The 12453-nt window shown below is 39.7% G+C and overlaps 1 protein-coding gene across 2 annotated transcripts in view; it reads right to left on the bottom strand.

Moving 5' to 3' along the window:
- The window catches only part of RASGRF2 (Ras protein specific guanine nucleotide releasing factor 2), a 240674-nt gene that overhangs the window by 42262 nt on the left and 185959 nt on the right, over nucleotides 1-12453 (bottom strand). For both annotated transcript variants that reach the window (XM_039220115.1, XM_039220116.1), the window contains exon 18: nucleotides 2731-2837. In XM_039220115.1, coding sequence (XP_039076046.1) covers nucleotides 2731-2837 — 107 coding nt within the window. The remainder of the gene's footprint in view (nucleotides 1-2730; nucleotides 2838-12453) is intronic.

Genomic DNA, 12453 nt, shown 5'->3' with positions numbered 1-12453 from the left:
TTCCTTAAATGGACTCAACTGGCATTGAATAAATCAGATAATGAAAAATCCTATTGTCCAAGCCCTTTATTCCAAGAGGTGAAAACCAAAGTCAACAAAGATGGCAGTTAACTGGCAGAGTTCTTTCTTTCTTTAAGCACCATAGGGGTCAGCTTGTTTGGGGTCCCTCAAGCCAGGGGCCATACCCACATTTCCTCTGACCTCACCTGGCTCAGGCTGTGCTACCATCAGTGAGAGGAGGTAGTGGGCACACAGTGTGGCCTCCAGGACCACCTGTCTTTCTCAAACTACCTTCTGTGAAGCCTGAATGAGCACCAGTCAGTCAAGAGCAAGGAAGTAAGAGAAATCTAGACACTGAAGCAAAAAACCAAATACCAAAAAACAACAACAACCCAAAACAAAACAAAACAAAACAAAAACAACCCCCCCCCACAAAACCCAGCTCTAAAGCAATTGCTAATAAGCAGAGATGTTCCAGAAATATCCTCAACATCGTGTGCTTACACAGAGAGGGTGATGGAAAACTCACTTGAATGAGGAAGGTACAGGATGTACACATGCTAAAGTTATAGCAGGACAACTGGAAACCAACCACAGATCCTAAAGCCCACTCACGCATTCGGGGAAGGTAAGAAAAGACAAAGGAGTGAGTGGGAAGAACTTCCTCTGTCTGGCACTTCAGGGTCCACATTTTATATAATAATCATGTCAGGACAAAAGAGTGAATATTTGAGCAATTTGTACCATCCACATATGGCCCCAGGGCAGAGAAGGTCTGAGAAGCTGGGATTCTTGGTGTGGCCTGCCCTAATTGGATTAATGACAAAGTGCTTTCTCACGTACACGCACATCTTAAGTAATAGGCTGTGAAGTATCTGAACTTTCCAAACAACAGCTAACATGCAGGGTGCTTTTTGGATTAGAAATAACAGCCCTAGGATACAATCTGAATAAAGAGACTCTTGCTTTCACATCAATCCATTTTCCATTCCAGGGACTTGGTGCTGTTCAATCTAATATTGCCTGTGTGTACATATGTATTTGTAGCCACAATGTAGTTCTCAAGCCAGATGATCACACCTTACTGCAAATCTATTACAAGCAAGGGATTCAATATACCCATCTCCCCATCTGCATTCTCTTCACCCAAAGTAAAGGAAGCCCAGCAATTGCAAATTGCTTTGTGGCTCTTTTCTAGCCACCTCAAGAGTTCTATGTGGATTGTAAGGGATTTCCATTTCAGGTCAGTAGAAAAAGAGGGCACTGGGGATTGACAGAAAGGAGGTGGGCTGAGAAGCAAGCAAGATTAGAGGTTTTGGAGAGAAGATTTGCAGACAAGAGGGAGCTGAACTGGGCTTTCACCCACAGCAGGGAAGATAACCCAGCCGCGTCTGCTAAGCCTTGTGGACAAATGCTATGCTGCATCTCTCAAACCACCATGGCCTGAGGAATCAGAAGTCAGGACCCCAAGTCCAAAACCAGAGAGGAATGAATGGAATGGATGTCAGACACAGGAGAAACCCCATTATCCTGTATCTGCACTGAGGCAAACGGCGACGTACAAACAGCTTACTCAGATTATGAGAAAGAGACTAAACATTTCGGTGGGCTAAGGGAGGTTCTCAGAATTTGAGTGATATGGGATCCATTTTTATTTGTTTAAGATGTATAAGATAAAATTTTTACATGCAATACTCAATGTGCTACCTTCATTTTTATTTTAATTAACACTTAAGAATTGTCATGGGCTAACTGAGAGTGAGGCCCAAATCCCACTTCCCCCAATTAGCAAATTCTCTTACCACAGGGATTCCAGGAGTCTGGCTCTCTCATGACCCTATCTCATGGCCTGTCATTACCAAGGCAGATTGTCTGTCATGTGGCAGACCCATGACAGCCTCTGAGGATATGATGAAGTGGGAATTCCTCTCTTGTTTTTTTCTTTATCCATTAGCATTTTATTCACATCTTATATGTTTAATGTGTTCCAATCTGAGCCATGCAGGGCCCCCTGTTGTCTCCTCAAAATTCTCCTTGCAGGGCACTAGCCAAGCACGTGTCCAGCAAGATCGCCCAATGTTTGGCAATGGGTCAGAAGATCAGAGTGCGTGTTTCACGCCAATGAAGCAAAAGAGGCCCTTGCTTTATTTTGTGAAATTGCAAAATAGGTATCAATTTTGTAAACACGTACTGAAAACACACAGATAACAAGTAGGTGTCCTGTCGGCATGATGCTATTTAAAAAATGGAATAGTAGGAACCAAAACATCAAAGGCATGGGGCAAAATATCTCCTAAATCAGGAATCGCAAATACTCCCTGGCCAGATACCAGAGTATGTGGTACCAGAGTGCTGCTAACCTCCAGGGGTACCTGCTGCAGCCCGCCCAGCTCCACCTACAGTGAGTGCCCCATCAACAGCACTCCCTGGGTGCCAAAGGACAGCGGCTGGAGTGACCACAGGTGGTGCTGTGACCTCAAAAGATGAGGAAAGCATGGAGCCCTGCTTCGACTCCTTTGTCACACCAGATCTGAGACAGTGGGTGTTTGGCAAATCTGCCATGTGTTTGCTTTGATCTGTGTCTATCCGACTATTTCTTCCCTTTCAACTCCAATTCCAAGTTTTCAGACCCTAATTCCAAAGACTCAGAAAGCATTTTACATATGTAACAACTTAAAAAGTTGGTTTAGAAAAAATCCTTTAAAGTAATTAATGATGCCACTAAATTACCTGTGCATGCTTTGAGACCCAGTGACGGAGGACATTCAGAACTCGATTGGTGGCTGTTCTCCGAATAATAAACTCTTTGTCGCATGTCCTCTCAGTGTTGTTAAATCCTTAGGAGGAGAATAAACACACACATGTGGTTAAAGCCAATCCCCAGGAATCTGGGAAAAGTCACTTATTTGGGGAAACTGGTTAGTGGAAACTCACAAATGACACACCTTTGCAGACAGGTACAAGTGGCTTCAGACTGTTGTGGATTCCACTTACTTACCTATTATACCTGCAGCTGTGAGCCTACCATATCTTTACAGGTGCAATTAAGTGAATAACGTGCACACATTTATTAAAGGCCACTGATTAAAACTAATGCTGATCTAGTGACATTTCTACTTATGCTTGCCTTATTCTAGAACACAAAGCCAAGAAAATTTTAACAAAGCATTTAAGAAAACATTATTTTATACTTTTGCCCAAAAGTGATTGTATAACCAATAACATTTTCAATATTTGTAGATGGATTAGCCCATACCTTAGCTCACAGATGATACAAATAGCTTATGCACCCATGCATTGAGAAACACTATAGCACAATGGTTAAGAACATGAACTCCACAGCCAGACTGAAGTTCAAATCCCTCTCCGGTGACCTGTTTCCTCATGTCCTACATGAGCTAGTAAGTGTACCCACCTCACAGAGTTGTTATGGAGGTTAAGTTAGTGAATAGATGTTAAGCATTTAGAACGGCACCTGAGACAATAGTGGAAGGTCAATAAATACTAGCTGTTACTATAATCTGATGTTGGTGGAGTGTCTTTGGTTCCCCTCTGTGCCAGCCTATGTCCCTGTCTTGGCCACCTTCTCACTATCAAGAAACCATATAAATTTTTTCCTATTGACCCTCTGTTTTAAAAGAGTTTGCCTTCCAATCACAATTCAGTGGCATGTTTCCTTTAAAAGTGAATGCAAGCTTTATTTAACTTTACTAACAAACTTCTTGAAAGTTGTCTAAACACATTTCATTTCCTCACTCTATCTGACCACCAAAACAGCTCCTGTTAAGGTCACCAATAACCTACAGGTCTCTATATCCAAGAGATATCCATCATCTCTCCATGAGAATGCTCACCTGATGAACACTTATAAGCAAATCACTAATATATCTGGGGATAACCCCAGATCTCTTCTCTAAGTTCTGGATCCATTTGTCCAACTGCTTCTTGGTATTTTCTCTTGGATGTTTCAAAAACCTCAGACCCAATATGTATAAAACAAAAAGACATCGCCTTTCCACCAAACCTTGTCCTTATCCAGTGTTCTCTATTTCATTAAAGGAACATCACTAGCCATCCAGATATAAACGCCAGAAACTTTGGAATCATTTCTGGCTCATCTCTTTGCTTCTTCCTGATCATTTCACCTGCTAGGTAAATCTCAAATCTGTCCATATCTTCTTCCCTACAAAGCCAAAATTGAAGTTTGGCTCCCAGCACCTCTCAATATAGTCTACTGACAAGACAAAAATAAGAACTGAAAACATGGTAAAAGAATAAAAAATTTTAAAGCCAGATTTTACAAGAACCACAAAAAAACTTCAAGAGAATTATTCTTTTAATTATTGTTGAAAAATAGATGACTTGTGGGGCTCAGTCAGTTGGGTGGCCGACTTCGGCTCAGGTCATGATCTCAAGGTTCCTGGGTTCGAGCTCCGTGTCGGGCTCTGTGCTGACAGCTAGCTTAGAGCCTGGAGCCTGTTTCAGATTCTGTGTCTCCCGCTCTCTCTGACCCTCCCCTGCTCACACTCTCTCTCTCACTGTCTCTCAGAAATAAATTTAAAAAACATTAAAAAATTTTTTTAAATTAAAAAAAGAAAAATAGATGAGTTGAAATTGAAAACTCAAAGGATAGAAAACCACTGATTAGACAGACCTCACTAAATAAACAAAGAAAAACCTGAAAGAGATTTAGAAAACAGATCTCAGAAAATTACTCAAATGCAGTACAAAGAGTTAATGAGACAAAACAGAAAAGAGGTGTTAAAAGACATGGAGGGAAGATTTAGAAGTTCCAATAAAAAATCAGAAGGATAATATAGGAAAAGAATTTTTCAGACTTGATGGAAGACATAAATCTTAAGGTTCACGAATTGTAATAAATACCAGGCAGGAGAAGTAAGATGAAAATCACACTCAGAGGTAATGCAAAATCTTGGAACTCCAAGACAAAGATAACTTTGAAGCAACTGGTCAGAATGTATTTGTTATCTGTAAAGGAAAGTCAGATGAAAAGGATAGGAAATGGCATGGGGAATAAGGAAAGTAGATGGGAAGGCTCTGAATAACCAAATTAGAGAATTCAACTGGAGTGAGAGCTGGGAAATAATAAGGCCTATCATTTTGATGGAGGGTGAAAGTGAAAAGTTCTTGGAACACTGAAAAAGGGTGATGAGGCAGAGTCTCTCACCTGCATCTATAGGTATAAGGATGGTCAATCAGTGAGATGAGAGAGAATGGGTGAAAGGTAAGAGTGAGGGAAGGACACAAAGATAAAAAATCAAAGTGAAATGTTAAGAAAGAAGAACAATTTTAACAGAGCTGCTACTATTTTAACGTATTTTGGGAAAAGCACCTATCCCTACTGGTCTCCTTGTGTCTGTGTTAGGGGTGGGTGGATAGGGGAGTCGATGTTGGAAGACAGACAAGAAAGACAAGGCACGTTCTTCTGCTCTCCAAGTTATTTAGTGTCATACATTAAAAGGCTACTTACGGGATTTTCTTTATCAAATTTCTAATATTTCCATAAATTCAAATCTCAGCCTTTGATTACACTGCTTGGATGTTCTTCATAATTCCCCCTAATAACCCACGTTATTTATCTTTTCTGTAGAGATCACAGCTTGGTAAGTCCCCATCGCCTCTGCTGCTCAGAGCTCACCACCTGCTGCCACTTGCAGCACTCAACATTCTCTTGGAAAGCGACCAGGTACTCAAGTAAGTGATCTTCAACAATGCACATTCAGTCAGTGCAACTGGAACAATCCACAGCTGGTAGTAAAGATGACTAGGAGAGAAGGACCAACCGCAGGCAGGACCAGCCTTCCAGGTGCTGCAGGAATTCTGAGAACCAGCGAGGGAGTGAGGGCTCCAAAGATACACATTCTACTGCTCCCTTTAGAGAGCAGACCATCCCTGATATGGCTCCAGGATGAACAAGAAGTAAAGTCCAGGGCAAATTACTTAACCTGTCTATGGCTCAGTTTCCCAACTTGTAAAATGAACAGAATAAACTACATATAGTTGTTTTAAAAATTAAATAATTCAAGACACCTGGATGGCTCAATCAGTTAAGCATCTGACTCTTGGTTTTGGCTTGGGTCATGATCTCACAGTTGTGGGATGGAGCCCTGCACTGTCAGTGCAGAGCCTCAGGAGTCTCAGTCTCTCTCTTTCTGCCCCTCCCCTGCTGTCTTGCTGTCTCTCAAAATGAATAAAAATAAACTCAAAAAAATTAAAGTCTTGGGGCACCTGCATGGCTCAGATTTTGGTTGAGTATCTGACTCTTGCTTTTGGCTCAGGTCATGATCCCAGGGGCATCAGATCGAGCACTACATCAGGCTCTGCACTGAGCATGGACTCTGCTTAAGATTCTCTCTCAATTCTTCCTCTTTCTCTCTCTCTCTCTCCCCCTCTCTTCCCCACTCATTCACTCTCTCTAATTTTAAAAAATTAAATACTTCTTGTAAAACAAGGCACTCAGTGAAATCATATTCATTACAATTATGTTCTTAACTATAGCTGGCCTCATCCATCTGTCCCCTTGATCCAATGGCCCTCAGAAAACACTTTTTTAATCTTTTTTAAAAATTTATATTCAAGTTAGTTAACATAGAGTATAGCCTTGGCTTCAGGAGTAAAACCCAGTGATTTGTCTCTTACATATGACACCCATTGTTCATCCCAAAAATTGCCCTCCTCAATGCCTGTCACTCATTTTCCCGTCTCCCATTCTCCCACCTCTAGCAACCCTCAGTTTGTACTCTGTATTTAAGAATCTCTTATGGTTTGCCTTCCTTTCTGTTTTTAATTTATTTTTCCTTCCCTTATGCTCATCTGTTGAGTTTCTGAAATTCCACATGAATGAAATCATATGATATGTCTTTCTCTGACTTATTTTGCTTAGCATAATACCCTCCAGTTCCATCCACATTGTTGCCAATGGCAAGATTTCATTCATTTTCATACTGAGTAGTATTCCATTGTATACATATGTACCACATCTTATTAATCCATTCATCAGTTGATGGACATATGGGCTCTTTCTTTTTTAATGTATTTATTTTGAGAGATACAGAAACAGCGTGAGTAGGAGAGGGGCAGAGAGAGAGTGGGAGAGAGAGAGGGAGACAGAGAAGGAGAGAGAGAGAGAGGGAGAGGGAGAGGGAGAGGGAGAGGGGAAGAGAGAGAGAGAGAGAGAGAAAGAGAATCCCAAGCAGGCTTCACACTGTCAGCGCAGAGCCCAATTCAGGGCTCGAACTCATGAAAACATGAGATCATGACCTGAACCAAAACAAAGAGTCAAAAGCTTAACTGAATGAGCCACCCAGGCACCCTGGGCTCTTTCTATAATTTGGCTACTGTTGAAAGCACTGCTATAAACACTGGGGTGCATGTGCCCCTTCAAATCAGCATTTTTGTATCCTTTGGTTAAATTCCTAGTAGTGCCATTGGTAGGTCATAGGGTAGTTCTATTTTTAATTTTTTAAGGAACCTCCATACTGTTGTCCAGAGTGGCTGCACCAGTCCACATTACCACCAACAGTGCAAAAGGGTTCCCCTCTCTTCACATCCTCGCCAACACTTGTTGTATCCCGAGTTGTTAATTTTAGCCCTTCTAACGGGTGTGACGTAGTATCTCATTCTGATTCCTCCCAATATACTTGTAAAAGAAAGCTACTTATAAGTATATGTGAAAGCGGTAAGGATTTGATGAACATCAAGTTACTTCCTTCCTGAAGAACCTTTTTCACTGCTTGATGTCACTGATAATCTAGAGAAATACTCTCACAATTCAGTTTAAACCAGCAACAACTTAGAAATTTCCTAAACCAGATATATGAACCATCTTTCTGAGGGGCATACCTGTAGCAAATCCTGATAGACCAAGATTTATAAGGATTTAGAGGAGCTGCTGCTTATTCATTAACTAAAATTAATGCTGTAACTGGGCTCTAATGTGCTCTCAATGTCATCAGATATGTCTGTCTCCCCATTTTTTTCACAGACTTTAAAGTTATGTGATCAGAACAACAATTTTCCACAACTCCTCAGATTTTCTCATTATTACAAGCCACCATATAAATCAGGGGCTGCTTGGACAATATTTATTTCTCAATTTAAGTATGAACTACAAAGCTAATTGATGGTAACATCCATGTGGAAGCCATTTTGTCCTAGAATCAAAGATCTACCCCCAAGGAGTTTTTGTGCTATTTTTTGGGGGGGAGGGGGGAACAGCAAATAGCATATCTTTGCAGGGCTTTACACATTTTTTTCACTTGTGATAGCACAATGAAACCACATATATCAGGAGGGTTTCTTTTACTAATACACACATCTAGAATACTATCGCCCCAAGATTCCTGTCTTTTCAATTTTTGCATATTCTTTTTCAGTTATAGGCACTGGTCAGAATGGGTCATTTGGGCAACAAAGGTCATCTGGAAGAGTGATAAGACCAAAATCACTATACATCTAAATTTCAGAATGAGATTTAAGTTTATGGTCCTTCCCCCAGACACCTCATGTGTCATGCCATCCTTTATAGCAACTGGTAGATGTGACATCTCTCTTATTAAACTACACACTCCTTGGTGAAGGGATTTCATCTCAAGCATCTTTGTAGGCCCTTCAGCTTTGCACACAGGCACTCAGCAGTTATTTTTCTTAATAAAAATTGTATCACTCCCTATGGAAACTATCTGAAAGTGTGCAAGTGATATATATCTGAATTAAGGGCATCCTTTCACCATATTATTGTGATGACCACATATTTGAAAGCCATCACAAGCAGAACATACAATAAAGTAGTGGGGGGGGAGGCAAAGACATTGAAAATAGGGGGAAAAGGGAAAGTTTCATTTTCTTCAAATGATATGATACTCAGCCAACTTCATTGCCTACTTTGTAAGAGGAAAGTAAAGTAATGGTGAGATGGACTTAAGATTACACTTAGGTAGATTATGAGCTAGGCCAGTTAGAGCTACCCAGAGGCTACTGAGGACAAACTATAAAAGACAAAGAATTCTTGAGCATGGTGAAGTATTTTAACATCAAAAGTAGATCCCCAAGAATTGGACCATGGACCTCTTATTAATTCCAACGAAGCATCTTTAAGCCATCCTTCTGAATTGGTGAAATAAGTTAGAGCAGAATCAGAAAGAGCCAAAAGGCACAGAAATAATATTGTTATCAGTGGTCCCTGGTGGTGGGCTGACTGGAAGAAAGAGTAAACGTCATTGGTTACTTTAATCATATATCTAGGAACTGTTTCTTGTTGTGTTTTTATCTCCAGTACCTGACATTGTAGGTCTTAATACATTTAGGCTTGTTGAATAAACACACTCTAATCACTTTAATGGTTACATTAGTGAAAGAATTAAGAAAAGTATATCAGTGATGCATCTTTTTCCACTTTAAATAAATGGGACTCAATCTCTGCAATAACGTCAATGTTATCAAAGTGCTTTGCTTTATCCAGAAAATATCATTCTTTTGCTTTTAATATTTTTTCAGTTTATTTACTTATCTTAAGAGAGAGAGTGTGTGTGTGCACAAGTAGGGGAGGGTCAGAGAGAAGTAGAGACAGAATCCCAAGCAGGTTCCACACAATCAGTGCAGAGTGTGATGTGGGGCTTGAACTCAGGAACTGTGAAATCATGACCTGAGCCAAGATCAAGAGTTGAATGCTTAATCCTCTGTGCCACCCAGGCACCCCTCCAACAAATATCATTCTAAAAACCATGTCATATAATTAGTTTGTACATTTCTGTGCTCTTGGATTACCAAGGTATTTCTATCCTTTGGTTGTTGCCATGGAAAAACTGTTAATATTTATTACTGCTTTGTGCCAGGTACTGTAGTAGGAGCTTTACAAGTGGTCTATAGTTTAACCTTCACAACCAAAGACAATAAATAATAATTGCCATTTTTTGCAAGCCCCCCAAGTACTGGGTAAAGTACCATGAATAATGTGGATTCTTCAATAACAAGAGCAACCAAACTGGAGTAAATGTTATCCCCGTTCAGGGATAGAGAAACAGAACACACAGGAGGTTGGGGAACTTGGCAAAAGTCATAGTTATTAAGCAGCAGAATCAGAAGTTGAGCCCAGGTCTGTTCATTTCCAAAGCCAGAGTGCTTTTGATCGCAACTCATTATCTGGATCCAAAGTTTAAAGTTTTTCTTACAAGGTAGTAAACCAACACTTAAAACTATAACAGAAGACGCTGGTAAAGTAAGTACATTCCTGTTCTCTCTTCAAAATTTTGAGGTGTGCTGACAGAATGGTCCCGTTATAGAAATATACATTTCATTCTGTAATTAATACTAAACAAAAACCTTTATTTATCTAACTAGGAGTAAAATGTCCTCAGAAGGTGTCCTTTACCCAAATTCATTGTTTTCTATGTGACCATTTTACAGACTACTGCTTTTTAAACTTCAGGTCATAACTTATTAATGGGGAGTGAAATCGGTTAAGTGGGCTGTTACTAGCATTAAGAAAATGAGAGATGAAAACTAACTGGGAAACCAACTTGACAATAAACTAAGGAAAAAAAAAAAGAAAACTAACTGAATAGATGGTACATAGTGAGGGCCGGTATTCTTGAGGAAAACTTTTGTATCCGGTGTGTGTGTATGTGTGTGTGTGTGTGTGTGTGTGTGTGTCCTGAGTCAAAACGTAAAATGTATTTCTTAGAGGAGGTTGCAATAAAAAAGTCTGAGAGTGACTGAGTAGACAATCTGATTATTAGACTATGTTTAAAGTATCAGCAGGAATAGCCCAGAAATCCTTGATGACTGTATTCTTTACTGTGAAGCATGTCTAGAGGAGCAAGCAGAGGATGCTCCTTCTCTTACTGTCCCTCTTTTCCTTCTAGCATGAAACTCTCCCCACTCCATGCCCAGTCCTCTAGTTTGTCTACCACTCTCTCATTCTCACTTATTGGTCTATTCTTCAGTTGACTCCATTCAGTTCTTACTCCCTCAGGGACAAAACTCTGTCTCATGGTTTTTCTATGCACTCCAACCTGACACCTTCAGTTCTAACATGGCCCCCAAATCCCTCATTTCTAGCTTCTTATGAGATATTCCCCTGCTTGTGCTCACTTTTAAGAGGTATGTTAATTATGCATTTTTCTAGCAAATATAAAGTTTCTTATTATTTTCATATTCCTTCCAAACATGACAATAGTTTTTATGTGCTTTAATGATCCATTAAACTTCCCTTGTTGACATTCTTGAGTTTTAATTTGATTTTCACATGAACAAGTAGTTTTTCAAGGGAAATCAATAGTTAATTAAATTTACCAAAATATTTTTATAAAAAAAAGGAAAAGAAATACATCCAAGAATACAATGTATGTTTCTTGCTCTCAAGCTCCTCCTCATGTTAACTTTACTGTTGAGTTAATGGGATAACTACTGATTCAGCTTCTCAGGTGGGAAGCCTCACGCTTCTCTGCCTCTCCTTTGCTTTTCCTATTCAGTCAACAAATACTGTTAACTTTTTGATAGCATCTGTCAGATTTATCCCCTTAACTCCACTCTTCTGCCACAATCCTAAATCTAGATTCTTTACATGTGTCATTGTTTCTATCTCCTAGACATTCCTCCTTCTTTCATTCTCTCTGTCCTTTCATGCTTCCTCCATCCCTAATTCAATTAATCAATAGTTATAGAGCATCTACTGTGTTCCTGATACTGTGGAGGTGCTCAGTGAACAAGAGATGTGGTCTCTGATCTCATGGAGTTACTTCTGTGAATGGGGAAGAGAGCTTCCAAACAAGTCAAACACCAAAATGTCTAATTTGAAACCCTGCAAATAAGGAAGTTGCCTGTCTCTTCAAAAATCATCTTAAATATTGCTTTCACTTGTTACTGTTCCAGCACAAGTACTTCTAATGTCTCCCCCATGGCACATTGAACGAAGCATAAATATTTTCCTAGACATGAAGAGGATTAGTTACTTACTTAAAATCACATAGCTAATACACTGAAGAAAAACAATAGGTAAATGCAGACAAGCATGAGATTTGCACATACACTATGTTGAACATCATGCTAACAGTGTTCACTGAGTCTATGAACTGACAATTTTATTCTTGAGAGATTATCTAGAAAAATAGCTATGATTACAGAAATTAAGAGTCTCATGCTCTACCGACTGAGCTAGCCGGGCACTATGATTACAGAAATTAAATTTTAGTCTGTATAGAGTAGGACAGGTGATGTAGTAATCTATTTGTACGTTCAGTTGCTTCCATTTTAATGGAGTATTAATTAGCAATCCTTTGTTTGCAGAAGGGACAGAACGCCTAACCTAAAGTGGCTCAGATTAAAAAAGGAATTATTATTTGTATCTGGAGATGGTTCTAGATTCAGATTCATTTAGTTCAGGGACACATGATGTCAGCCTGGCCCCTATCTATTTCTCTTCAGTGTCTTACA

The sequence above is a fragment of the Hyaena hyaena genome, unplaced genomic scaffold (genome assembly GCF_003009895.1).
Source record: "Hyaena hyaena isolate Hyena2069 unplaced genomic scaffold, ASM300989v1 scaffold_862, whole genome shotgun sequence".
Classification (NCBI taxonomy): domain Eukaryota; kingdom Metazoa; phylum Chordata; class Mammalia; order Carnivora; family Hyaenidae; genus Hyaena; species Hyaena hyaena.
Note: the sequence above shows the minus strand (reverse complement) of the source record. Positions and strands in the feature narration are given on the sequence as shown.